Source organism: Lampetra fluviatilis, chromosome 26, assembly GCF_964198595.1.
Source record: "Lampetra fluviatilis chromosome 26, kcLamFluv1.1, whole genome shotgun sequence".
Classification (NCBI taxonomy): domain Eukaryota; kingdom Metazoa; phylum Chordata; class Hyperoartia; order Petromyzontiformes; family Petromyzontidae; genus Lampetra; species Lampetra fluviatilis.
The window spans coordinates 9,625,998-9,652,621 of NC_136300.1; the positions used below are offsets into that span (position 1 = coordinate 9,625,998).

The following is a 26,624-nucleotide window of genomic DNA, read 5'->3' on the forward strand; positions in this document are numbered from 1 at the left end:
TCTACATATAATAATTTAAGGCTGTAAACGCTAGTTATTTGATTATTTTATTTCAGTAGTCAGTTAAACGCTTCTGTATTTTTCTCAAAGTACACTCAAAGACATTACCTCTGGCCGAAGACTAAGTACAGCAAATTGCTGTGTCAATAATACTGTTCCCACAGAAAATGTTTTTGTCGATGAGAGCTAGTCCTTGATTTTAAAGGCTATTTTATAGCACATTGTATTAACATGCCATTTGTAATAAATGTAGTTTGTATCAAGTAGGGTTTTCCTGTTAATGTCTCACTGGTGTAGTGCTGTCACCACTTTAAATAGTAATGATCCACTACTAAGTATTAGTAATGTGTATAGATATGCCTTGTGCATTATTATTTATTCTAGACACGAGTACAGTATTGGCCAAGGCTGTCTAGGGGAATTATCCCAGATGTTCTTAGAGATGTGCACTTTCCATCAAGGGTCATAGTGTTTACTTCCTCTTACTAACAATTCCAGGATTCTAGTGGCAACAAAGGAAAAGTATAAACCTGAGACTTTAAGCACCTTAGGTGTACTACTGGAAGAGCATGCACAGCTTTTTATTTACTCCAGTTTCTCTCTACGTGTCAAATTTAGCTTTGTGAAAGTCACGTGAAAAATAAATATAGGTGAAATACTGTCATTGCATTTTGTTGGGACATTTATTTTGTTAAATGTGAATGGTGGAAATATTTTAAAAACATTCTGCAACACTACATTGGTTTGTTGCAACTCTAGTTCAATTCCATCCACCATATCCAATGAGGGCCACTCACTGATCGACCTGACCTAAAAATAATACTCAATGAGGCCTCGAATCGCTACATTTTGTTCCGAGTGTGGCAACTGGGCGTGGTTATTCACACTTTCAATACAGGCCCTTTATTCCTTTTTTCAGACTCAAGGCGTTTATGGAATCAAATACAGCTTGCACAAAATGTTCACGTGGTCAAATAACATTCTGTTTACCTCCCAAAAAGGTACGAAAGCAAATAAACCTTATTAATGGCCTTTTTAACACAGGTGATCATTGCCATTACACTGCTATTGCAGGATGTCACTAACCTAAGCCAAATAACAGGGTGTATAAAACTCCACCAACAGCGATACGCTGCAGCCAACAAACTTGGGCTGCATTTCAGTTTCAAATCTATTATAAAAGCATTTACTTAGCTTTGCTAGTTTTTATCGATGTATATTACACACATGACTTCGATCATCATTAGGCCATATACCATTATATTTGATAGAAGTCAGAATATAATTGTTCATAGCATAGCAATGCTGGACAGTATATACAATTGTGTACAAATTCTACATTATATCTACAATGTCACAACACATTTTGATAATTCACATAGTGGAGGTTTACTTGACAAAGAGCAAGTGTGTTAAACCAAAGAGTGAATTTCATCATCCACGGACAAGTAATGGAAACCCAGATGAATGACACTTTTCCATCCACCGCCTCGCCCTGTCTGCTTCCTGTTTACATGCATTAGCAACATTAAGTGTTGACACCAGTGTGCCACTGGTTGGGGGAAGAAAAACCTAATTGTGCATGCACATACCTTTTAGGGCACTCATCAGTCTTGCTGAGAGTGCACCCGCATTAAAGTTGCACTTATATATCCCTTAGCCGAAAAACATCAACGTAGCCAATTGAGGTCGCTGCCAATACAAATGTCCGTGCTTAGGCAAGCAGCCGCCCCCCGCTTACTGCGTGACAGCCAGCTCCTTCTTGAGGGCCCCGTCGACAATCAGCAAGCACTGGAGTGCAAGCTGCTGGCACTCACGGTCGGGCTCACTCTCCATCATGTCTTCGAGCCAGGCCCGGGTCTCTGTGGCCTCCCCGAGCAGTTCGGCCTCAACGCAGACGCTCGGCACAGCTGCTGTGGCCATTGCCAGGCAGAAGAGCAGGCCGCGGCGCACAATAGGGTCGCTGTGGTAACGCAGGGCCCAAAGGAAGTCCAGCAGCGTCTTAGCCATGCGTGGAGCTAGCGGGGCGCATGAGGCAGCGTGCATTATCGCGCCCAGCGTGTGCAGCAAGCGCGCCAACACCATGTGATCCTCGCCGAGCAAGTCAAACGTATCCTGGTTTGGGATTCAGAAAGCAATAGGTTAAGTGTGTACTATTCGGTCATTCAACAGTGATGTGCCAGCAAGCAATTCCGTGTGTCCCTGGGGAAATAAATTAGGAATGGAAGACTCAACTGCCAATTCCACAATTGACAGGAAGAAAACAGAGGTCGTCTTTTCTTTCAAGCGGTGGGGGTTGTCAAATGGCCCTTGAAACAACAGATTTCTCAGAATACAATGGTGTTGTGTTTGTAACATTTCTCATTCTGTAATATACCCCTGGAGACTGTAAACATGTGTGCATTCCTGTGTATTAAACTTGTTCGTGCGTATTTTTTTTGTCGTACATTATTTTGTCAATCCCTTTTTGGGTGAACACCTCACGTCATGCAGCCGAGGGGATTATTTTACCATACTTCACCACGCTGTTCAATGTGAGTTGGTGACGGTAGGGAGCATATATGTGGGAACATACATATACAATGCAACGATGGATTATTCTGTTTTAAATCAAACCTGTCAAAATTAAATATGAATTGTTCAAAATCATCTTGCTGACAAAGAATTACACATCCCAAGCTCTATCATGCATCACAAACCTCCTACAGACCAAACAATCCAACATATCTCTTTGCCCTTCAACCCAAACACTCCTCTGCCCACCAAAACCCAACTATAAAACTATGGGAGACAGGTGATTTTCATTTGCAGTACACCTATAGAATAACCTTTAAGACAATAATGCACTCAATCGACTCCATCACTATATTCAAATTACAACAGACATCTCTATACGCTCACTTACAACAATTAACTTACAACCATATGACTTACACGATGTCAGTCATGGTGAGGATGGTGGTTGAGAATTATTCTAAGAACTAAAAAATTGTTTCGTGCTTAAAAAAAAAAGATACTTTCAAAAATAAATTATTAATTTCTGTTCGATGTAACGGCGCTTTGGCAAATCAACGTCTTAAAGGTGCCAGAGTAATTACAATAAAAATGTACTTAGCTAAAATAAATAATGGTTCGGTTTTACAAAAGGTCATTAGGCATATTTTTTACATTCATACTTCGTTGAAAGGGGTGTAAATAACCTTCATATGTCCTTACCAGCTTGTTATCATAGTTGCTAATCAGTGGAAAGAAAAAATTGCCAGCAACTGCAGCAAAGTTATTCGGGACAGCTGTGGGCTCTGGAGCCCGTGGACTGGCGAACCGCTTGGTCTTGCTGTCAATTCGACGTCGCACGATCTCAGTCCAATGGGTCGGCAGGGAGGGGTCGGGTAGAGTTGGCCCGCCCTCTGTAATCTCGGAAACATGCGCTGGACGCGCAGTTTTAACAGCAGCCAGCGTCACCTGCGAGAGCTCCTGTGCCGTCAAAGCAAGGGTGTCCAACATGTCCATGCGCTGCCGGAGGTTGTAGTTCGGCCCGTAGAACTCGGCAGTGAGGTAACTGGCCACCCTGGCTGGGTCCGTGGCAGTCGCTGCCACCATAGCCCTTTGACGCAAACTTTGGAAGTTCTTGATGCTGCAGAGTTCCTCCAAGTGTAGGAGGATTTTTACAAGTTCTACGCTGACTTCCTTTGTGGAAGTGGCGTCACCCCTGATTAACGACTCGGCAGCCATCAGCGCGGCTTCCAACTTATCCGGTTTTTCTGATGCAAGCAGACCCTCCATGCAATCTCGGATGTAATGTGGCTTTTTAAGTTTTGGCATGTCATCATCATCGTCGTCATCAGACATGTCATAAGGCACCAGGTCATCATCACTGTCAAGGTCCTCATCTTCAACTGCTGGCTTTTTTTCAGTCCTAGATTTGTCCTCCTTGCTTCCCTTCATTTCTGGGTTGTGTTGATCTTTACCGTATTGATCCTGAGAAATATTTTCCACAATGGCAGCCTGGGAATGCATCTTCGCTTCATTCTGCTCTGGTTCTGGATTTAAAAGTGATTTGAGATGCACAGTTTCCTCATCCTCTTCATACTCAAATTTCAGCTGGTGACCCGCTGGCTCCAGGACAGATGTAATACTCTCAGCTGTTATCATGCCTAGTCGTCTGACCGATACGATGTTACTCTCAAGGTGACACTTGACACCACCCATCATCAAACTCAATAATGTATGCTTGTGCTTTTTTTTGTCCTGTTCATTCAGCAGTCCTAAGCAAATTAGGATGGCTTGAGTGATGTAGGCATGCTGTTCATAGGAGGTATGCTTCACAGAGCTGGCATTGCTCCAGGTGTCAAGGAGTGTTTTTAATGCTTCAATCAACAAACCTCTTCTGCTGGCTTCATCCGCGAGATACCCCAAAATATTTCTTAAAACGTGCGTCTTGTCGTATCTGAGCAAGAGCATCTTCTGTGTGAGTAAGTAACGCAACTTTGGATTTTTAAGCACAAGGTCCCCCAAAAGCCAGGACAGGACTGTGTGCCTCGGTGCCAAGCGGACAAGGCCCAACATCACGCTCTCACTCCAGCGGTCCGGCACATTCTCCAGCAATCGGTAGCCAATCCTCCGCCACAGAAAGTCCATTTCAACGAGGGAGGTTAGGCGAGGCATCAGCGAGCCCCACACGGTCTCCGCGTGACCCTGTGTGCATGCCTTTCCCAGCACAGCAGAGATGAACTTCAGCGAGCAGTCACGTCCATCTCTAAGCGCCGCACAAACCCTCTCAAGGGCGGCAAACGTTTCCGTTGCAAGCAGCTCGAAGTATCGCACAGGCCTAAACATTTCTCTGTTGCTTAGCTTGAGTTTGTTGGCTGCCAAATCAGGCAAGGCAACCATCTTCCCGAGCAATATCTCCTGCGTGACACTGCTCTCGCACAGGCTCCCAGGCTGCTCCACGCAGCTGCGAAACATCAACTCGGCCAGGCGACCCTGGCGTAGGAAGGTCTCCAGCAGGGACACGCATTTGTCAAGGCGACTTGATGCCTCTAACCCGGCCAGAGCGGCCAGTAGAGCCAGCAGAGCCTGGTCGGGCGGGCCACAGAGCAGCGCTGCATCCACCAGGCTGCGCTGTTGCTCAAAGCGCAGAGTGGACAGCCAGTCGGCGCTCAGCTGGCCCAGCAGAACCTCCACGAAGCGGGCATAGTAGAGCTCTTCAAACTGGCCCCGTCGCGAGCTCGAGGTGTGGAGGAAGGATGTGAGGAGCTCGAGGGAGCTTCGTGCCTCTCCACCATCCCCGGCTGCCGCGAGCGTGGCGAGAGCCTGACGCACGTCCAGCGCGTCTCCAGCCTCCATGTTCACTCCTCAGATCCTGCTCACCGTCAACACAAGTGGATTTGGATCAATCGCATTAATTCAAGACACGAGACTTGCTCTTTTTGAAAACAGCTATACAGTGTGGGAATGATGTGCTTTGGTCAAGAAAAGAGATGGATGCTGAATGTTTATTTTGTCAAATTGCAAGTATCCGTATATTTTTTTCGGACAAATAAATGGCTGTTGAGTTCATAGACTTGTGGCCATTTGGTTCGCAAGTTAAACCATTGTGCATGTGCTTTGAGTTCCACCGACATGTGAAGTGAGTTAAAAATGTTGAATTGCGTCCACTGTATATTATTGTTCTGTGTAATGCCGCCAAACTCGAAATATTGGAGGAAATTCCACATTCTGTTACGCAGCAGAAATCCAACAATCCGTGTTGATCGGTGGGACAGGAAAGGCGCCACGTGTAAACACAAATAAATTGACTATCAGACGAGAGCGCATTGAAACTACATGTAACAATTTAAGGCCCTGTATCCACTGTATGTATTGCTTTCTACGAATTTACTACATGTAGCTGTATACAAAGCATTGTAATTTGTTCATAAACGCGTTCTATTTACCTATTTTTATTTTACCAGGTAAAGCTCACCGAGTTGTATTTTTCAGAAGCGACCTGGTCACAAACGATAGCTCAGCGCAGTGGCTTAAAGTGTGGAAATTTATAGCCACAAAAAATTCTAAACGCATGATTCTAAATGTGGAGGGGAAACCCGGAGAAGCTTACATACAAACTCCAAACACACAGGCGTCAGGGCCGGGATCGAACCCACGACCTCCTGTATACCAGGCGAGGTAGTCAACATCTCGCCACCGTGGCGACTGTATAGTATACATAGCGAACGTGTCGCCCTGTATGCAGTTGATTGCAGTACAATCCCACGTGCAATTTTAAAGCCTAAAAAACAAACACCATCTTGGGCAGTCACGGGGCACTGCTCATCTCCACAGGCAGCCCTGAGACAGTGGTGGAAATTTCACCTTATGACGAGCAGCAGTAACGTCAAACAGAGCTATATTCTGTACTGGCGTTATATGACGAGTCCGATCTCGTCGGATCTGTGAAGCTATGCAGGTTCGAGTCTCGATGGTGCTTGGAATAAGAAATTATCGGTAGTATCAGCGTGGTCAAATAATCCCCATTCAGCAGTAGATTAACACACAAGAGGGTGCACACCTAAATATAGGACAAATCTGGCCAGGTATACAAATGAGTGGGCTATTGAGAAGAGTAACAGCGTCCCTCTGGGGGCCCTCTCATCTCCGTTGGCAACACCGAGTCGGGGCGGCGTCCATTCCACATTCACGTGGCAGGTTCCAGTAGACCCACAACAACGTAGAGCAAGCGCTCGACCACCACACCAACAAATAATCAAAACCCCGCAAATTAAGGGAGAAAGAAAATAGAAATAAACGTGCAGAATGAGGCGAGCAAGTAATGCTTACAGCGAGAAGATCGAGGTTTATGATGAAGCGTTTGTGGCGCTCATACCACGTTGAGGCTCCTCTTCACTTCCGGGTCACCGTGAGGGCACGCCCACTGCTACGTCACGCTGCAAGGACGCCCACCACCCCCCACCACCTCCACCCCCCCACCACCTCCACACCCCCCCCACCACCTCCCCCCCACCACCCCCCCACCACCTCCCCCCCACCACCCCCCCACCACCCCCACCATCACCCCCACCACCACCCCCACCAACACCCCCACCACCACCACCCCCCACCCCCCCACCACCCCCACCATCACCCCCACCACCACCCCCACCAACACCCCCCCCACCACCCCCACCAACACCACCACCCCCAACACCCCCCCACCACCACCCCCACCACCACGACAATCAAACTCTGGGCCCGGTTTTGACATGCAAGTGACTCGTCAGAAAATAACTCAACAAAGTCGTAAATTCGAATTAACCTCGTAAATAACTGCCTTAAAAGGAAGTTAAGTATGGTATATAATAGGCGATATTTATTCAAAGCTAATCTAATTGTAATTAGATTAAGCCCAGGCATGCATCACTAAGTGAATTGTAAGAATGTATGATTGCTGAACTTCTTTCACACCATACGTAAGCCAACCGTGCTAATCGCAGGTGCGATAGATTTTCTTATTGAATTTACGATAATAGGTCCGACAATGCAATGTACCAGCAACATTTATCATTTCTATTGAATCCAAATTAGCTTACTTAGTGGTACTCTTTGGGTATTGAATGGCTTGTCTGTTATTCAATAGCTACCAATATGATATTTTTTATTATTAAATAAAAAAAACTCTTTATCGGGAACCATTAAAACATTTACTAAAATCTCAAAATCTCATCCACTCAATCTCTCTTGCAAAACTAGTTTTATTTATGTGCTATAAATAAGGAGCATTGTCTGAAACGTCACATATTATGTGCTTACTTTAATCCCACATTGTTATTTACGAATGTGTTACGTTTTTTTATTATTATTTAGACGTATGCACATGTGGTGAAAAAATCCTTATGAAGGTATTGCATCATGTATAAGGGCATTGAGGGGCGACGTGGTATAACGGATGTGGCACCACAAAAGGGAATGACAGGAATGAGACTCCCGACTCGTGGTGCTGAATTGTTGTTGTAACATTCCGACCTACCCCTACTGGACATCTGTGAAAAAGAGCGTAATAGCTCATCGGATTTCGCCAGTATAAAACACATTCCTGCGGAGGGAGCTGGTAGGAACGTTGGGTTGCCCGGTCAATGGCCAGGGTCAACGGCGGCGTGGTGTATTCCGCAAATATGCCCGACTGTGAGGGCGGGCACAAGCCGGCGTGAGTAGGTTAAACGTTGAGTTTTATAAGGGCACCACGGCGTGACCAGCCCCTCCCAAACCAGCCACACCCCACCCAGCCACACCCCTCCCACCCCCCACCCAGCCCCACCCTCCCCCACCCAGCCCCTCCCCACCCTCTCCTCCCCACCCAGCCCCTCCCTCCCCACCCAGCCCCTCCCCACCCTCCCCTCCCCACCCAGCCCCTCCCTCTCCACCCAGCCCCTGCACGACGGACACAATAATCCCCTGTGGGCAGGAGGTTCCTACCAGTATAAAAATTCTGAATGTGAACACCAACACCACCATGAAGTGGATTAGAGCCCCGGCCCACCAGCTCGTGACACATTGTGAGTGTGATGAGCGGACAGACACAAGGCTATCAATTAAGAGAGTTAAGGAATGTTAGGGCAGTTAATACAATTAAGCGAGTTAAGGGCAGTTAAGGCTGTTAAATGAGCTGAAAGGCAGTTAAGGCAGTTAAGTGAATTGAAGGGCAGATAAAGAAAGGGTGGAAGGGCAGTTATAGAGTTCAGCCTGGAGAAGAAAAAGAGCGCCTGTGTTATGAGAGCTTTCAATGAAGTTGTATTATAATAGAACGGTCAGAGTGAGAGTTGAGGCGCTACCGATTGTTCCAAGTGTGGAACAGTAAGTATATTTTATTCAATTGTGTTACCCATTTGGGTTCAAACGTACACGATTTTCGGAGTCTTCTCTGTTTCTGTTTATAAATGTAGGCGAAGTTACACATGCACCACTTCTCCTTTCGTATGGCTGACGTAGATGCAGAGGGACTACAATTTCACATTCAGGCAGTCAAGCCAGATAACCGCATCAGGAGCAGCATTGTGTTCCGCTGTGATGTCTCTCCTTCGTATTTGTGGATCGGGGCATTGAATCGTTGTATGTTGTACGGTCTGTTCTGGATGACCACAGTCGTACACTGGAAAGTGTTTTATTTCAAATTGTGCATCAGGTATCCGCCATAGTTTGTGCGGTTTAGGGTGGACCATGAGCTTCGTGGAAGATCAAAGATCATGGGGATCTTCTGCGTTTCGTATTTCACATGCACCACTTGTAAACATAGGAATAGCCCAATCATTTCGTCACAGTCGGCGTGAGCCGGGAGGGGGGTGGGGGACAAGGGGGGCGTGGCCTCACAATTGGTGGGCGGGACTATTTCGGCGGAGGCAGGGTCATTGTGGAGGGACGGGACTATAGTGGGGAGGGGGGCTGTAGTGGGGAGGGGGGCTGTAGTAGAGAGGCGGGGCTATAGTGGGGAGGGGGGCTGTAGTAGAGGGGCGGGGACTATAGTAGAGGGGCGGGGCTATAGTGGGGAGGGGGGGCTGTAGTAGAGGGGTGGGGCTATAGTGGGGAGGGAGGCTGTAGTAGAGAGGCGGGGCTATAGTAGAGGGGTGGAGCTATAGTGGGGGGGGGGGCTGTAGTAGAGGGGCGGGGCTATAGTGGGCAGGGGGGCTGCAGTAGAGAGGCGGGACTATAGTAGAGGGGCGGGGCTATAGTGGGGAGGTGGGCTGTAGTAGGGAGGGGGGCTGTAGTAGAGAGGGGGGACTATAGTAGAGGGGCGGGGCTATAGTGGGGAGGGGGGCTGTAGTAGAGGGGCGGGGCTATAGTGGGGAGGGGGGCTGTAGTAGGGAGGGGGGCTGTAGTAGAGGGGCAGGACTATAGTAGAGGGGCGGGGGCTGTAGTAGAGGGGCGGGGCTGTAGTGGAGGGGCGGGGCTATAGTGGGGAGGGGGGCTGTAGTAGGAAGGGGGGCTGTAGTAGGAAGGGGGGCTGTAGTAGGAAGGGGGGCTGTAGTAGAGGGGCGAGGCTGTAGTGGAGGGGCGGGGCTATAGTGGGGAGGGGGGCTGTAGTAGAGGGGCGGGGCTATAGTGTGGGGGGGCTGTAGTAGAGGGGCGGGGCTATAGTAGAGGGGCGGGGCTGTAGTGGAGGGGCGGGGCTATAGTAGGGAGGGGGGCTGTAGTAGAGGGGCGGGGCTATAGTGGGTAGGGGGGCTGTAGTAGGGAGGGGGGCTGTAGTAGAGGGGCGGGGCTATAGTAGAGGGGCGGGGCTATAGTAGAGGGGCAGGGCTATAGTGGGGAGGGGGCTGTAGTAGATCCAGGCGGGGTTATCCTAGAAGGGGCGGTGCCTCACAAGCGAATGGGCGGGGCTATCTTGAAGGGGCGGGGCTTGTAGTGGAGTGGTGGTGGTGGAGGGGGGGAGTGTTGCGCTTGGCGAGGAGTCGCTCACTCGCGGCTAGGGGTCGGCACGGTTTGGCTCAAACCACCAAACCGCGGTTTGAACCGAACCAAATCGGTTTGGTTTGGCTCTGTTTGAACTGGTTCGGTTTGGTTTGGGGCTACGAAAACCGACTCGGTTTGGCTCGGACAGGGTGGAACCGGCTCAAACTAGTTTGGTTCAAGCCAACTTAAGAGGTTTGGTTTAGCTTAGTTTGGTTTGGTTTGGTTCAGTCGTCGCTGGTTTGGTTTGGATTGCTCAATTTGAAACCAGTTTGAGTCGGTTCAAACCGTGCCGACCCCTACTCGCGGCTGGCTGCCGTGGACGCGCGCGTGGAGCTGCGCAGATTTCGCAGTCGCTGCCCCCTCCCTCCCTCCCTGCCCCCCCCCTCTCGCATTTAAACTCTCCCGTTGCGCGACGCCACGAACATTGGAAAACAAAACCGAAACATCAAAGTTTAGTTGAGCTTTGTTGTTGTTGAGCTTTTGCTCCTCGCCCTGACGCCCTGAACCCGGCCACAACGACGAGGACATTCACGTGGCCGCGTGAACTTTCATTGTTTTAGGGTTTTTATTTTGTTAAGGGAGCACGAGATGGAAGTGATTGCTAGTGACCGAGCACGAGGATATCGCGCGTGAAGTTTATTGCCATTGTTTACGCTGCTAAGATCGCGTGTTAAAGTGTGACTCACTGTGAAGAGCACACACACACGTCTTCCTCATCATCATTGCTGCCTGCGACAGCAAACACGAGCTGAGACGACACGACGTGGCATCAAGAGCAAACAACCTACATCCGCGACATCAACAACCACTCCCATCGACATCAACAACCAATCAATACATCAACAATATTGGACAGCAACAGGCCCCATCGACAACCGTCGGCAGGAACAACCACTCCAATCAACATCATCGATAGCAAGCACCACATCATCGATAGCAACCACCAATAAATACATCAACAACATCGTACAGCAGCAAGTCGCTACCATCGACATCAAGAACCCCATCGAGAACGTAGACAGCAACAACAACCACTCCCATCAACATCATCAACAGCAACAACTAATAAATACATCAACAACCTCGACAACAAACAACAACATCGACAGGAAACAACAACAACCACAACAATATCAACAGCCATCGATCCGCAGCTGAAGGGGTCCGTGCGACCAGTTCGTGTCAGGGTCTGGCTGGTCGCCTGAGTAAGAAGAAGTGACTGGTCACTCAGTCAACAACAACAAGGAGTTGTTGTTTATCTCAGCACATCGACAGCCAACAAGAACTTCTTCTTCATCTCCTTCAAGACGGACTCCTTGCCACGTCTATTGCGAAACCAGCTGCTGCTGCTGCAAGTGGCTGGAGCTGTCTGGTAAGTTGGCTCAGACATTGGTGTGGTGATGTTGGTGATGATGGTGATGTTGGTGATGATGATGTTGGTGATGATGATGATGTTGGTGATGATGATGTTGGTGATGATGTTGATGATGATGTTGGTGATGTTGATGATGTTGGTGATGATGTTGGTGATGTTGGTGATGATGATGTTGATGATAATGATGTTGGTGATGTTGGTGGTGATGATGTTGATGATGTTGATGATGTTGGTGATGTTGATGATGTTGGTGATGATATTGATGATGTTGGTGATGTTGATGATGTTGGTGATGTTGATGATGTTGGTGGTGATGTTGGTGATATTGGTGATGTTGGTGATATTGGTGATGTTGAGTGATGTTGACGATGTTGGTGATGTTGGTGATGTTGATGTTGGTGATGTTGATGATGTTGGTGATGTTGGCGATGTTGTTGGTGATGTTGATGATGTTGGTGATGTTGATGATGTTGGTGATGTTGATGTTCGGCTATGAGAGCGGCGTGTGTCGGCTGCACGGCGTCGGGTTTAGAGTCTCAACTAAGTCGATGTACAATGGAGTGTATTTACCGATTACGTTCGTCAATAATACTATCGTAAAAGGAACATTGTTCGACGTCGACGTTTCGGACAGTGACCCTTATTTTTTTGTAAATAATGTTACATGCTCATGCGGAAGGGCCAATATCTATACTGTGCGACGTTTCGGGCAGTGGCCTTTGCACAGCTCAATTGTTTGCCCGAAACGTCGCAAATTCTAGTTAATTTTTTTTAACGGTAGGGTTATGTACAATTATTTTTTCTACCTACGTGACTTTACCGAAAGAACCAAAGAGTATGGGATTCCTACAGTCACGAAAGCTTCAAATCAAGATTTCTGTACAATTGTGTAGATTTATTTTATTTGTGCTTGTCCACCGCTGTCAACGGCAGCCATCAATGGACAAGTAATTTGTGTAATATCTGATTCATGTACATCTTTTAAATTATGCATATTGTACGTATATACCGTGCCAATACCGAGTGATTTGTTCATTGGCTCAATCCACTGACTTGGGTGCTCGTCAGATCTGGGAAGCTAAGCAGGGTTTGAGCCTGGATTTGACGGTCCTGCACTTGAGATGATGATGGGTAGTCATCGTGCACAAGCTGGGTGGTGTGTCACAGGGCTACGTGCCGGTCAGCAGACTGAAGTGCAGCAAAATCCATTGTACTCCACTCATGCTTCCACGTCCCCTGATCTGGCCAGCGTGGTCAAACAACCTCCACGACCCGCACACAATTGGGGGGGTTACCGGTGGCTTCATCCGGCAGTGGACTGATTATGGTATCTGTACCGTATGCGGATATATCGTAAAGGCGTTATGTAAGAAGTGAGTTCTTACGGCTGTCAGCCCACATCCGATCATTATTAGTCTTTACCTTTGTAGATATTTGCATGCGGGGGGAATAGGCCCATATTTCTACCACGTGTACCGATGGAGCAAACCCACGGTCACGTTTGTGCTACCAAATAGTTGCGTTTTCTTGAACTTACCGAGTGAGCTCTCGGTTACACAAGCGTCCGAATGTTGACATCCAACCCTGGTTATGTAACTTAAGTGGCTCCAGTCATAATCTCCATGGAAGTGGGTAATTTCCTGAGGCTGAAAGTTTTTCCAACATCACTATATGCAGTGTATAACAGAACGATTAGGGTCACATTGCATAGTACGGTATGTGGTTATTTGCAAAGCCAACGATTTTTTTTATCCAAAAAAATATAACAGCACAGTATAATAACCTCGAATGAAATGTCTTTAACGTCACTACGATTTGGAGCCTGTGGCCAAATTTGCCGGAATGTGCCCGATCTCGTCAGATCTCCCAAGCTAATCAGGTTGGAGTCTGACAGTTCTTTGATGGGTGACCACCGTGTTATAGGCTGTGGGGCGATGTTGTGGGCAGCATAGGTTAGTGCAGCAAAATGAATTGCTTTGCTGTAGGTGTACGTCTGTGCTCTCACCTTGTATGCTTCTTGTCTTCACCAACCTGCGCTGACCAGCATGGTGAAGTATGGTCAAACAAGCCCCATGAGTGACAGTTTGTGTGTGGGGGAAGGCCTACTTCTAACAATGGATAAAACACATACTGTGATCCATAACCTTAAAGAGATTTTTTAAAAGATCAAAGCAGTACCGTATAAGGAGTCACACCCAGTATGCCTGAACAGACTTATAAGCAGTCAACAGTAGCTGTACTATTATTCACTTCTGATTCCTGCCATGAGAACGTAGAATTTGCACCACTGACTCAGGATCACTTGGGCATGAAAGCATTTGCTGCCATGATCATGTAAGTAATCACGATTGTTTATTTTGTTCCTCAAAGTTTCCATTTGAACACATTTTTCTGGTTTCAATTAAGGCTTTGTATTTGGGGAATGAGAGATTAGAGAATGTACGCAAGTTAGATGCATATTTTTGACTGTAAAGAAAAGTTGGCTTTGGGCAGGACACGTCACTGGCACTGATGGTGGTCGTTGGGAAAAAATAGCAATGGAGTGGCAGCCAAAGACGATTATTACACGTCCGAGAGGGCATTCAAAGCATTGATGGAGTGATTAAATCAACATGTGTGTGCAGGTGCTCGGTGCATTGTTACATTTGCAGGATCCTCATAAATAGTGACGGCTTGGTGGAGGCGTTCATCCAGTAGTGGATTGACAGAAAACCACACATTGTGAGAAACAACACGTGGGTGTGGTTTTCTTTTCCTGTTTCCGATGGGGACGGAATGTTTCTCGCAATGCTCAACGGGCTCTCGGTGTCTACCCACCCTCGAGATCCCGGCGCTAAGCTAGAAGCTGTGATAGGAATTTATTCCAGGAACGAGGCCAGAAAAAAACCCCAGCTCGGTTTGCCCAACAGTCTCGCCGAGACTCTGTATGACACACACGACACACACAGCACACATGTAATGTGAATCCGTCAAATAAGGGTGTCAGATTATGGTCTATCTGGGGAACACAAACAAACAGTTTTGTCCGGCAAACAGCAAATAAAATGAAATTCTCGACAATTTTCTTTGGGTCATCCTTCGTTTTAAGTTCATGGTCAGATACGCTGAATATATTGCCTCGCTGTGCAAACATTTTTACAGCATTTGCATTATTGAAAAATACTTTAGTTTCCAAGGGCTCTATGTGTTTTGTATGCTGAATTTTAACACCGCGTATTGTAATTATACAGCCCTTTGTCAGGGCACTGTTTGATGCGTTATGCCTTTGGGTCAAGGGGGTTATTTAACAATGCTTCACCTTGTTGGTGAAGGTGGGGAGCATGATGCCCATAACGTAGCCTCCAATACATGGTATGCATGCCCATCGTATTATTGTCCAGGCTCAAAAACCCTGCTTAGCTTCCGAGATCCTTACTCTTCCGAGTGATTTGGTCATAAACACTCCACCTGTACCACATTCAGTATCAAGCTGAATTGTTGTTGGGATTCAAGTTATTACTGTGTTGTGATGTACAGTATTGTACAATAGTAATACATTTACAGTAATGTATAGTGGTTCATGTACAGTATTTACTTATTGTATAAAAGCGGTTTGGGTTTTTTACGCGCTGTGAGCTTTCGCACTGAATCACAATGGGCCACTTTCAAATGACATTGATGAGTGGTGTGGACGTGACTTTAGTTGGGCAGATTCTGCATCGAATGAAGTGTTCACTCTGTACATTAACGTTTTATGTGGCGTTTACACAATGTAAAGTTAAAGCATATCCATTTTTCCTTTAAAGTTCTGAGACCTAACATTTAAATTACACAATTCTCTATGGTACTATACTAGATACCCGCTGTTTTCACAGTATGGTAGGAAATGAGTGTACCGTGTAGAGTATTTTGTAAATACGAAAATTGAATTTTAGAACACACAGACCCAGTATATGTATATATAAAAAGGTCATGGATAGCCTTATACCCTGTAGGAAATGTGTTGTTAGCGAGCACCTATTAAAGCTGGTACAGCAAATGAGGGGATGGCGTGATTATCAGCACTACGGTCGGCTGCTTTTTGCTTCCCAATGCTAATGTTTACACAACGCACCGGGTACAGTACTCATTTAAGGCTGAGTCGACCAAGGGGAGGCCATACAAAACACACAAAATCTTTTGTCATCCATTTGCATGTGATATTACATCGCTTTATGTCTAAGCTTGTGTTTATTCAATTCCTAGTCATAGTAATTGTGCAAAATTTTTGCCTGTGTTACAAATGCAAAATCTGCATATTTTTATTGTTCAACTCAGATAATGCAATATCCACGTTTACATAATATAATGAAACTAGCCTTTTGCCCGTCCAAGAACGGGTGTATTTCAGTAAATCTGAAACTTGCAAGCGAAAAGCAGACCGAGATGTGATATTCATTGCATCCATCCATTCGTGTGCGATTTGTAAGGCCGCGGTGATACAGACTTATTTCATTTAAAGGTTATAATCCCTTGTTCATCACGACGTCCTTTTTACTTCTATGTCTCAACAGCGTTACGGAGATCGCGTGACGTGAGGGTTCTGCCTTTGTAGTGAGGGTTGTAAGTTGACGCTGAGGAGGGGGGAGGAGGCGCCTCGCCCCCCCCCCATGTGGGGTGACGTCAGCCGCTAATTCATATTAATGGTGGGGGTGTCCATTTGGAAGGCGTCACCTCTTTATGATAATTCATGTGGGGGGCTGTTCCATGTAGAGTGACGTCACTTGCTCATGATTATTAATGAGGGGGGTGCTACATGTGGTGTGACGTCACTAATGATTATTTATGAGGGGGGTGCTACATAGGGTGTGACGTCACCCACTCATGAGTATTAATTAGGGGGGCTGGCCGACGTGGAGTGGTGTCACGCACGGGACACACAGACATCCGTGGCTTATTATAGTAGTAAATGGGCGTTAACCACAATACATGGTTACTGATTATATATTTTTTCTGTTTAACACATAAGCTTTCGCGACCAATATCATCCATAATAGAGTTTTTTTTTCTATTTGTGATTTGTATACGCACATGTTCACGTGTGAGACCACCTTAACATGGAGGCAGGCTTGTTGCACTCAATCCAGAGCCGCCTGGTTTGACGCCGGGTCAAATTGGTTGTTCACCGAGTTTCTTCATCTAACGTTGCTCCAGCTCCCTCGACAGTAAAATATTATCTACTGTAGTAATTTAATCACATGTCACATGCGATGGTGCAAAGTGTGGGTAACCCCCAACTACTGTCCTGACAACCAGTCTAATTTCTCTTTCCCCCTAGAAAAGGCGATGTCGTCAGGTTTCATTGTTGTGAATGCATTGTGACGGTAGGGACGACCTTCAGCTCTGATTTATCACTATTATTATTTATATTGTGATTTGAAGCACAAGTCAGTTTGCTATTCGTCACAAATTTGCCCCCATGGCAAGAGAAGGTGCTGCAGATTCCAAAGAACACAGGATGAGATGTTACTATCCTTTGTGCAAGCACTTCCAAGAGTTCATGAACAGTGAGCCTGGTGAAATTTGGGGAGCGCATCGTCAGTAGTGAACCTTTGGATCCTAGGGTGTTTCGGCCTTTCATACTATACACCCTCCCCAAAGACGGCCAGCGACAGGGTGATCAATCCTACGCTCGCGTCCCATTCCCAATTAGTCATAGGAGTTGCCTTGTTGTTGATAGCCAACATCCCATGGGACTATGCATGGCAGGGGTGTCCTCCTCCCTGAGTCAAGCATTGTTGACTGCATACCTCCTGGCCCTCTCACTTTGGGGCCCAGCTGGGGTCTTTCCTCTTCATCCAGAGCCACTGACTGCTGCCTTCTGCCGCCTCCGATACAGCTCTGATTGCCGAACGCTGGCTCTGGCCCTTAATTCCCAGGTCTCTAAGCAGTCTGGTTGTAGATGTTGCCACAAAACCTCTGCAGCCCACCTCCACTGGTCGGACTTCTGTGTTCCAGCCATGATGCCGTGCTTCGGTAGCTAGATCGGAATAGCGCAGATGTTTTCGCTCATAAGCCTCATCTACTGAGTCCTCCCAGGGTACTGTGAGCTCAATGATGAAGACCTTCTTGAGCGAACGGGACCAGAGCACCATGTCAGGTCTTAGGGTGGTGGTTGCGATCTCCGGAGGAAACACAAGTTGCCGGCCAATGTCAGCTAGCATTTTCCAGTCGCAGGCCAAGCGCAGCTGGTCTCGCTCTATTGGTGTAGAGCCGCTCTTCGGTGGTTTAGCCCCTTCGCGGACAAAGGTCGTCCGTAAGGGGTGTAATGCTGCTGGGGGTGGTAGGGAGTTGGTGGCAGCTCGCTTGTCCTCCAAGGCGGACGCAAGGTTTTTAAGGACTTGGTTGTGACGCCAAGTGTAGTGTCCTTGGGTGAGGCTTGTTTTACACCCTGTGAGAATGTGCCTGAGGTTGGCTGGCATGGAACAGAGGGCACAGTCCGGATCTTCACCATACCATTGGTGAAGATTAACTGGTGTTGGAAGGACGTCATATGTTGCTCTGATGGAAAAGCTCAACCGCCTCGCTTCCATGGCCCACAGATCCTTCCAGCTGATCTTCCTCTTCTCCACACTGTCCCATCGAGTCCACTGTCCCTGTTTGGCAAGAGAGACTGCCTTGGCCCACCTTGCAGCCTCCTCCTGATGGCGTACTTCCTGCACTACCATCTTCCGCCGCTCTGGTGCAGTGGCCTTACTCCAAGCAGCACGGCTAGTTAGCCCAAGGCCTCCTCTCCCTTGCTGAACATGACCCACAATGTCAGCATGTCTGAGGGCTGCTGTTGCCTCCTGGACTGCTTTTCCTGGCCTCCATTTGCGCCCAGTTGCCAAGGTCGGCGCGTTGTTGCTCACCACTGGGTCTCGAGATTCATTCAGTGTCATCTGGAGCCTGGTTTTTGCACACTTGAATTCCTCGGTTAGACTGGTGAGGGGCAGCTTGTGGACACCATCTCCATAGAGGCCTATGGTGGTAAGGCATCATGGAACTCCGAGCCACTTCTTTAAGTAGCTCGTGACTCCTCTTTCCATCTTCTCCACTGTTGAGATTGGAACCTCATACACTGCTAGGGGCCACAACACCCGGGGTAGGAGACCAAACTGCAGACACCAGGCCTTTAACTTTCCAGGTAGCTGGGTGTTGTCGATGGACTGTAGGCTACTACTGATGTCTTTGCGCAACTGTTGCACCTGGTCTTTGTCCTTCAGGCTTGCATCATACCACCTTCCAAGGCTTTTTACCGGCTGCTCAGACACTGTTGGGATTTGGTCATCTCCGATGAAGAATTTCAGGTCACAGAGTACTCCCTTCACAATCGAGATGCTGCGTGACTTGGGTGGTTTAATCTTCATACGGGCCCAGCTGATGTTTTCCTCGAGTTTTCTGAGCAGTCTCCTGGTGCATGGGACAGTGGTGGTCAATGTTGTAATGCCGTCCATGTAGGCTCTGAGTGGAGGGAGGCGAAAACCAGGGTCGACTCGCTGTCCACCAGCAACCCATTTTGAGGATCTGATGATAACCTCCATTGCCATTATGAATGCCAATGGAGAAATGGTACATCCCGCCATTATACCTACATTCAGGCATTGCCATGAGGTGGTGAACTCTGAGGTGGTGAAGCAGAACTGCAGATCCTGAAAGTACGACTTCACCAGGGTTGTGATGGTGTCCGGTATGTGGAAAAATCTGAAGGCAGACCACAGGAGTTCATGGGGCACAGAGCCAAATGCATTGGCGAGGTCGAGGAAGACTACATGGAGGTCCCTTTTCTCCACCTTGGCCATTTGGATCTGGTGCCAGATCATGCTGGAATGTTCCAAGCAGCCAGAGAACCCTGATATTCCTGCCTTCTGTACAGATGTATCGACGTACGCATTCCTTTGCAGGTACTCGGCCATCCTTTGGGCAATGACCCTAAAGAAGATTTTACCCTCGACATTCAGTAAGGAGATTGGGCGGAATTGGCTGATGTTCACTGCATCCTTCTCCTTAGGGATCAGGACCCCGCCTGCCCTACACCACACTTTGGGTATTATCTTCTTTTGCCAAGCTGTTCTCATGAGCCTCCAGAGGAACCTCAGGACGTCTGGTGCGTTCTTATACACTTTGTACGGGACTCCATTTGGCCCCGGGGCTGATGCTGTTCTTGCCCTTCGAACTGTGTTTTCCACCTCTTTCCATGTCGGAGGGCTGGTCTCAATATGATGTTCCGGGGGTTCAATGGGTGGGATATCTGATGGGATGGCCAGATGTTCATGTCGCTTTGAGTCAAAGTTTGTTGTTCTCAGGTGCTCTTCTAGGTCTTTCTTTGTTGTTTTTAGAACTCCACTTTTTTCCTTCGTGAAGAGACTTTTAAGGAACTTGAAGGGATCTTTATAGAATCGAGTTCTAGTTTGTTCTTTCTTCCTTCTGCGCTTCCGTAGGTTCTCTGCTCTACGGAGGGATGCCAACCGGGTTTTGATGTCAGCCTGAAGTGCCTCTATGCCCTCCTTTTCCACCTTCGAGGCTTTCTTCCACTGTTTCTTAAGCTGTCTCCTTTCTTGAACGAGGCGCTTGATTTCTTGTTGCCTCCTGGAAACTGGTGGGGTTGGAACCTTTCTCCCGCCTTTTGCCTCTTGCACTCCAAAGCTTTCTGCCCCGTACTCATAGATGATGTCCCCCATCCTCTCCAACTTCTTCTCCACTGTGCCTCGAAGTTTCTCGAGGGTCAAGGTAAGGTCAGTATTCACTGTTTCCCACAACTTCTTGTCACTGGCGCCAGGCCACTTCACATACGGTCTGTGCCCTGGTAGTCTCCTCTCGACTGCAGGTCTGGGAGGCTGGGTGAGTTCCACTCCTGTTGTTGGTTCCACCTCAGTTGTTACTTCGGTGCTTGAGTTTACGTCCTCCATGACAGAGCCGCCTGGTTTGACGCCGGGTCAAATTGGTTGTTCACCGAGTTTCTTCATCTAACGTTGCTCCAGCTCCCTCGGCAGTAAAATACTATCTACTGTAGTAATTTAATCACATGTCACATGCGATGTTGCAAAGTGTGGGTAACCCCCAACTACTGTCCTGACAACCAGTCTAATTTCCCTTTCCTCCTAGAAAAGGCGATGTCGTCAGGTTTCATTGTCGTGAATGCATTGTGACGGTAGGGACGACCTTCAGCTCTGATTTATCACTATTATTATTTATATTGTGATTTGAAGCACAAGTCAGTTTGCTATTCGTCACAAATTTGCCCCCATGGCAAGAGAAGGTGCTGCAGAACAGTAGTCGGTTGCATAAAAGCACACAGGCACGGCCTTGCAATTATTTGGTCACTTCACCGCTGGCGGAAGAGGGCATATACACTCGAGGGAGCTTTTGAGCACACCTCGAAAGGATATTTTGGCATACTATTCGACGCTGGCCAGACATTGGAAGGAATGGGAGTATACTCTTTGGTTCTTTCGGTAAAGTCACGTAGGTATAAAATAAAATTAATTAAATTAAATCACAGCGCGACTTCATATTCCCTGCAGTCACGAAATCTTTTAAATTGAAATTTCACAGCAGGACTCCTGTATCGGTTCCGCCTGATGACGGTCGCTTGTGTTGCGATCGAAACGTCGTGATTTAATTTATTTTATTTTATACCTACGTGACTTTACCGAAAGAACCAAAGAGTATGGATCCCTGCAGTCACGAAAACTTCAAATCTAGGAGTGGGAGTACCTACACTTTTCTTCACCACACGCGACCTGTCAATCGACCCAACTGCGGTGCAGGAGGCAGAGGGATTTTAAGAAACTTGCTTCATTGTTTCAACTGCCGGCGCGGTTGCACAAACGTACACGATGAAAAACTCCCTGTAGCCTCTGATCTAAATCAATGTACATTTTCACTGAAGGTGGTTATGTAATGGCCATAGTCCTTATACAACTGCGCGTGTGTGATACTGCAGAGAGCGGGTGACTCCTTGTTGCTGGAAGTGCTCGTGAATCTGGAGAGAGGCTTTCCGCGAATACCCGGGCGAATGCTCCATTTTACACGGAGGCGTCTCTGACGTTTGCATTGCGTAGGAGCCAATTAACGGACAGAAATACAATTATGGCTCAAAAGTCCGGCGTGTGGGAGTCTGCAAAATGAACCCCTGACTCTGGCATCACTCTTCATTATGGACACGTTCATATTCGCTGCCCTGCGGAGCTTGGATTCTGCTCGCTGTCAAAATGGATGAAAGCTTTCTCTCTACGCTTGTGTGCAGGTTTAATGGGAGCAGGTGCCCGTCTGAGTTTGTACGGATTGAGTGTGTTTTAATTACCTGGCCATGTATGCTTATGATCAGACTAATCACGGCATCTGCCGCTTCTGCTGTGTGTCTATACCTATGTGCATGTGTGCATCAGCGATCCCACCCCATCCATGTAAAGGTGCATGCTTTTACGTGGGTTCATGCATCTGTATCCATTATTTTCTGTGTATCTCTCATTGGTCTCCCCGTCAAGAACGTTGCCAACTCTCGCTCAATAACTTTATCAACAAAGCCATTCACACCAACCACCGTGCAACACTTACTTCCTAGACGCCACTGTCCACGTGGTGTTCTCATGATCCCACTGATTGTGTTCAATGTGTACTTATACAACTGTAGGTATGTAGCAATTAATGTGAATGTGTCATCAGCAGCTATGCGCTATCCACTGCTGGATGGCAGCCTTCCTAAGCCTTCACCATTGATTATGGTCTTGTGAAGCAACTCTCCATCTCGGTCTCCTCCTTTGGCTGCCACTGTCGTTGGTCTCTACCACCAACCACCATTCCTTTTGTCAGCCCTTCTAGCGATGTAACCTGCTCGGGTCCACTTCTGTTAAGTTAATATATCTACAATTTCCTAGGTTTTCTGATCATCTCCTGTCTCTCAGTGTTTGCTTCTTTGCACACTTTTCTGCTTTTTTTCCACACGCCTAAACTACGTGGCCCCCAAGCGTGCACTTCTGCCCACTCACGAGTGCTGTAGATACAAGCACGAGTGCGGAAAGCTGTGTGCACTGGGAATCAGTGGGCAGCATTCCTCAGTGTGTGTAGGTTGGCGCCGGGCGTCATACATAACAAAGTGGAGGTGCAGCTCGCGTGAGTCAGCCGCTTGTGGGAAGCGCGCCCAACTCCTGCGGTGCTTCATTATTGGGGCTGGCTGAGTGTGAAAGCTGCTTATACCTGGGCACTTGGAGCAGCAGTTGGCTTCACGGATGATCAGTATGCTTGGTGTACTTTGTTTTGTAATGCCAGCATATTGCAGCAAAATTATTAAGAATGATAGAGCCATAAGAGCGTGATGGTGTTATGGGCAATCGGTCCTTAATGTGGGTGGTTTTGATGTGATTTTCTTCGTGCATCATAAGCCTTTGGTAAATGTGAAAGTCTGGTTGCACCGGCACATAGCTTTGCATATTTTCTTTAATGCGGGGACTTACGCTGTCAGAAATTACTGAAGCGAAATTATATAATTTAACATTGTGTTTCGTGTCCAAAGTGGCCCCTGAATTTCATAGTGGCACTTTGGTGAAAGTATTGTGCTTTCTGTTACCTCCTGCGTCTGGTTGTTCATGCAAATTTTATACCAAGAAACATTTTCCCAAGTATTTTCTTTTCTTTTGGGATTAGTGGGAAATATGTTTCTCTGGTACATTTTCCTGGGATTAAAATTTAAATGGAAAAACCATGTCTATAGTATGGTCACACCTCAATGTCACACAGGCATGTTACGTGTGTACTAATCCTAATCCTGTTGTTAACGGTGCTTTCAGAATTGCAAACAAGTGTAGGCATTGCAGTGAGAGGAATTGAAAAGATTGTGTTGCGATAGGCTAGACGGAGCATAACACCAGAAGCAGCTATAATGCTCGCGGGTGTCATTGCAGAAATTGGCAAGCATAAGAAAGGCATTATCCAAAACAATGTTAGCCACAATTACTTTTTCGATTTAAAGCTTTCGTGACTGCAGGGATTCATATTCTTGGTTCTTTCGGTAAAGTCACGTAGAAGGGAAATAATAAAATAAAACATTATACAATTAAATTCTCACGACGTTTCGGCCACAACACAAGCAGCCGTCCTCAGGTGAAGAACAGAGCTGTCGGAAAGACAGCGTCTCAATGACCACTGCTAAGCTTGGCAGCGTATTTTAAGCTGGGTGGGAGGAGCAGAGTGCCTTGACAAAGGAGTTTACATATCAAGAGAGGAATTTAGCATATTGACGCTAAAGAACTGCAACTACCCTACTACCATACAATAAACCGATGTGTAACATTACTTGTTTATTATTGACATGTCACGTCTTTATTTTATTTATGAAATGTGACACAAATAGACTAAATATTGACAAAACTATCGTCGTTATTATCATATTTTTAATAACCCAAAATAAACACTCCAAAATGCAATGGAAAAGCATTACCAAAATGCATGTTCATGATAGCTGATGCATGTGGGGATACCTGGGTCAACATGGATTTACATAGGTATGAATATATGTAATGTATGTAGGTGTGAATGTGGTCCTTTGCGCATTTGTGAGATATATATTAATTTGTAAAAGCTTCAGCAAAGCTGATTTGGTAACATGAAAATAGGCTTTGTGGATAAGAGACCAATGTCAAGCTTAGATTCTTCCAGGTACGATTTTTCTCGTTAAAATATTGTTTAAGGCCTGTGCTGAAATCTCTGATAACCCGCACAGTGATCTCTGATTACATTTCCGTTACATTTCCGTTTTTGTTTCTTGAACAGTGACTACATTTGTAGCCAGTCATAAAGAGTTGTGACCAGCTCATGCAACAGTGCGTTCATTCCTCAGTAGTCACGGTAAATTGGCCTATTGACACTCTCCGAAGTGACATTGCTTCATGTGGCCATTACTCCCGGTAGGCACCCGTGTCCTGAAAAGTCAGCAGCGGTTAGATCCAAACTGGCAAAGTCCTATCCCTTCAGAGCTCTAATCTGGCTTGAATGGTGGATCGCAGCAAATGTCATCGCAAAGGACATCACGACCATACCCAGCAAAGAGGCCAATCAATTTAACTCAAGCGCAAACCTTTTTCCCCAGTTAAATTCCCATTGTGCTGTGGGCATCGATCCAGAGGTCGGTTAAATTTCCCGGCACGGCAGTTCAAAGAATGGACAAGTTTCTTATATCCCCACCGGTCCTGTCCACCCACCAGTATAACATCTCTATTGTTGCAAGGACACCCATGAAATAGAGCCTAACAGGTTATTGTGCCCTTCCTGATGAAATTAATGAAATCTATCAATACACTGTAAATGGGTACACTACAATTGGTTGTTCGTGTAATAGTGGGAGCAAGCAGTTGCATCGGTTTAATGTCATGAGGCAAAGACATTACCATTCAGAACTCTGCAGCTAACAGTGCATCGCCCTGTGTCAGATATTGGCCCAGGACGATTACTTCACGAAACTATTTTATATCCCCTGTACAGAATGCTTGTTCCATGTCAGTCAAACAGAATTTAACCAAATTCAGTGAAAAAATTAATTTACTGTGATGGGGTTTTTTGTGTGCAGTCATTGTTTATCGGGCTGAGACTGTGAGCTTGCCAGACTTGAGAACCAGGTTTATTCACGGACAGCTGAAACCCGGATTTGAGCCCAAGCACTCGGTGGTGCCGTCCCTGTGCTCTGATTCCTGAACAACCCAGCTATCTCAAACCTGACCAACGTTTTTTACCCCCCCATCTTTCAATGGATATTTTCCCTACATCCTAATTAGGACCCCTGTTTTTTTGTTCTTGGGTTGTCCAAGGCATGGATGCATCCTGTAAATTACGCCCTCGTTGCGAGTTGAGGCGCCACCGCTTGCCTGTGGGGTCTTGTCCATCGCGACTGCTGCAGTCGCCCGTGCCTTCGAGGAAGCACTCCTGCTCCAAGCGTGGTACCACCTGTAGTGCCGTATTGTCCCGTGCCACCGCTGTAGTGTTTTGGCACCAGGTGTGATCGTGCGTGTAATTCGAATTAACAGCTGCTTGCACACAAAACCAGAAGTGGATAGCGTTGAGAATGTGGGTGGCTCGGTGTTTACGCTGACCGCAAGCTGCGCACCGCAAATACGCTCCCGCCTTGTGTGTACATAAAATCAGCATGAATGTGTGCATATACAGGTGGAGCAGTGGCTCAGTGATTAGCGCACTGCAATATGAACAGGGCCACCTGAGTTCGATTCCCGGCCTCGGCTAATATCGTTGACGAGTGATATCTAAACCGTTTCTTCACCCGCTTCATCAAGCCGCACTCAGCAGCCTGGGGAAGTATGGTCAAATAACACCCATGACCGACCTGGTGTGGAGGTGCCTTCATCCACAGTAGTGGATTGACAAAGGACTGACATTTTTGTCCATATACAATGTGCTCACTGTGTGTAGACCATAGTGTGGCATAATAAATGTTATGTTTGCAGGCAAATTATGTAATGCGGTACAATGCAATATATATACGCTCCATATATATAAGCATTCGGTAGCATCTATTACTTACTTGTTGAGCTTGAAAGTAAAATCCTGCATATCGGAATATGTATTTTAGTGGTCTTGCTGCCTTTGTGCATGCGCTCCCACAGAACGTGATGACAGCATTAGGAGAGCCACACAAGCGAATATTCTTATTTTTAGCATTCATCCCTAGCAACGGTGAATTGTTATGAACCAGTGCACTGTGCTGTTCATTGCGTGTGCAATAAAGTAAGTTATGTGTTAATGGATTCTTAACCCGTCTGTAAAACACGATTGGTATGTGTTTTTTTCCCCTCCTTGTGCAAAGTTTCCGCTGTATTCCTTG

The 26,624-nt window shown here is 46.9% G+C and overlaps 2 protein-coding genes across 3 annotated transcripts in view; one reads left to right on the forward strand and one right to left on the reverse strand.

Annotated features, from left to right (window-relative positions):
• Positions 1-874: 874 nt before the first annotated feature.
• Positions 875-6,898, reverse strand: TELO2 (telomere maintenance 2). 2 transcript variants are annotated; one of them, XM_078868714.1, is made up of 3 exons: positions 6,820-6,898; positions 3,217-5,362; positions 875-2,115 (listed from the first exon to the last, which is right to left on the reverse strand). In XM_078868714.1, the coding sequence occupies exons 2-3, from the start codon at positions 5,344-5,346 to the stop codon at positions 1,738-1,740; spliced, it is 2,508 nt and encodes an 835-aa protein (XP_078724840.1). In that variant the 5' UTR covers positions 5,347-5,362; positions 6,820-6,898; the 3' UTR covers positions 875-1,737. The 2 variants fall into 2 exon arrangements, with proteins under 2 accessions (XP_078724840.1, XP_078724842.1); XM_078868716.1 differs by having other exon boundaries at positions 6,866-6,881.
• Positions 6,899-10,409: 3,511 nt separating this feature from the next.
• Positions 10,410-26,624, forward strand: part of LOC144942060 (copine-2-like) — a 62,527-nt gene continuing 46,312 nt past the window's right edge. Inside the window, exon 1 of the mRNA XM_078868717.1 lies at positions 10,410-11,794. The gene's annotated coding sequence lies outside the window, so the exon portion shown is untranslated. The remainder of the gene's footprint in view (positions 11,795-26,624) is intronic.

Bases quoted from the DNA above. Each gene is read 5' to 3' on its own strand.
- TELO2 (XM_078868714.1), bottom strand. From the start codon at position 5,346: ATGGAGGCTGGAGACGCGCTGGACGTGCGTCAGGCTCTCGCCACGCTC. The intron at 2,116-3,216 runs GTAAGGACATAT...ATCCCAAACCAG, and splicing joins GCAACTATGATAACAAGCTG to GATACGTTTGACTTGCTCGG.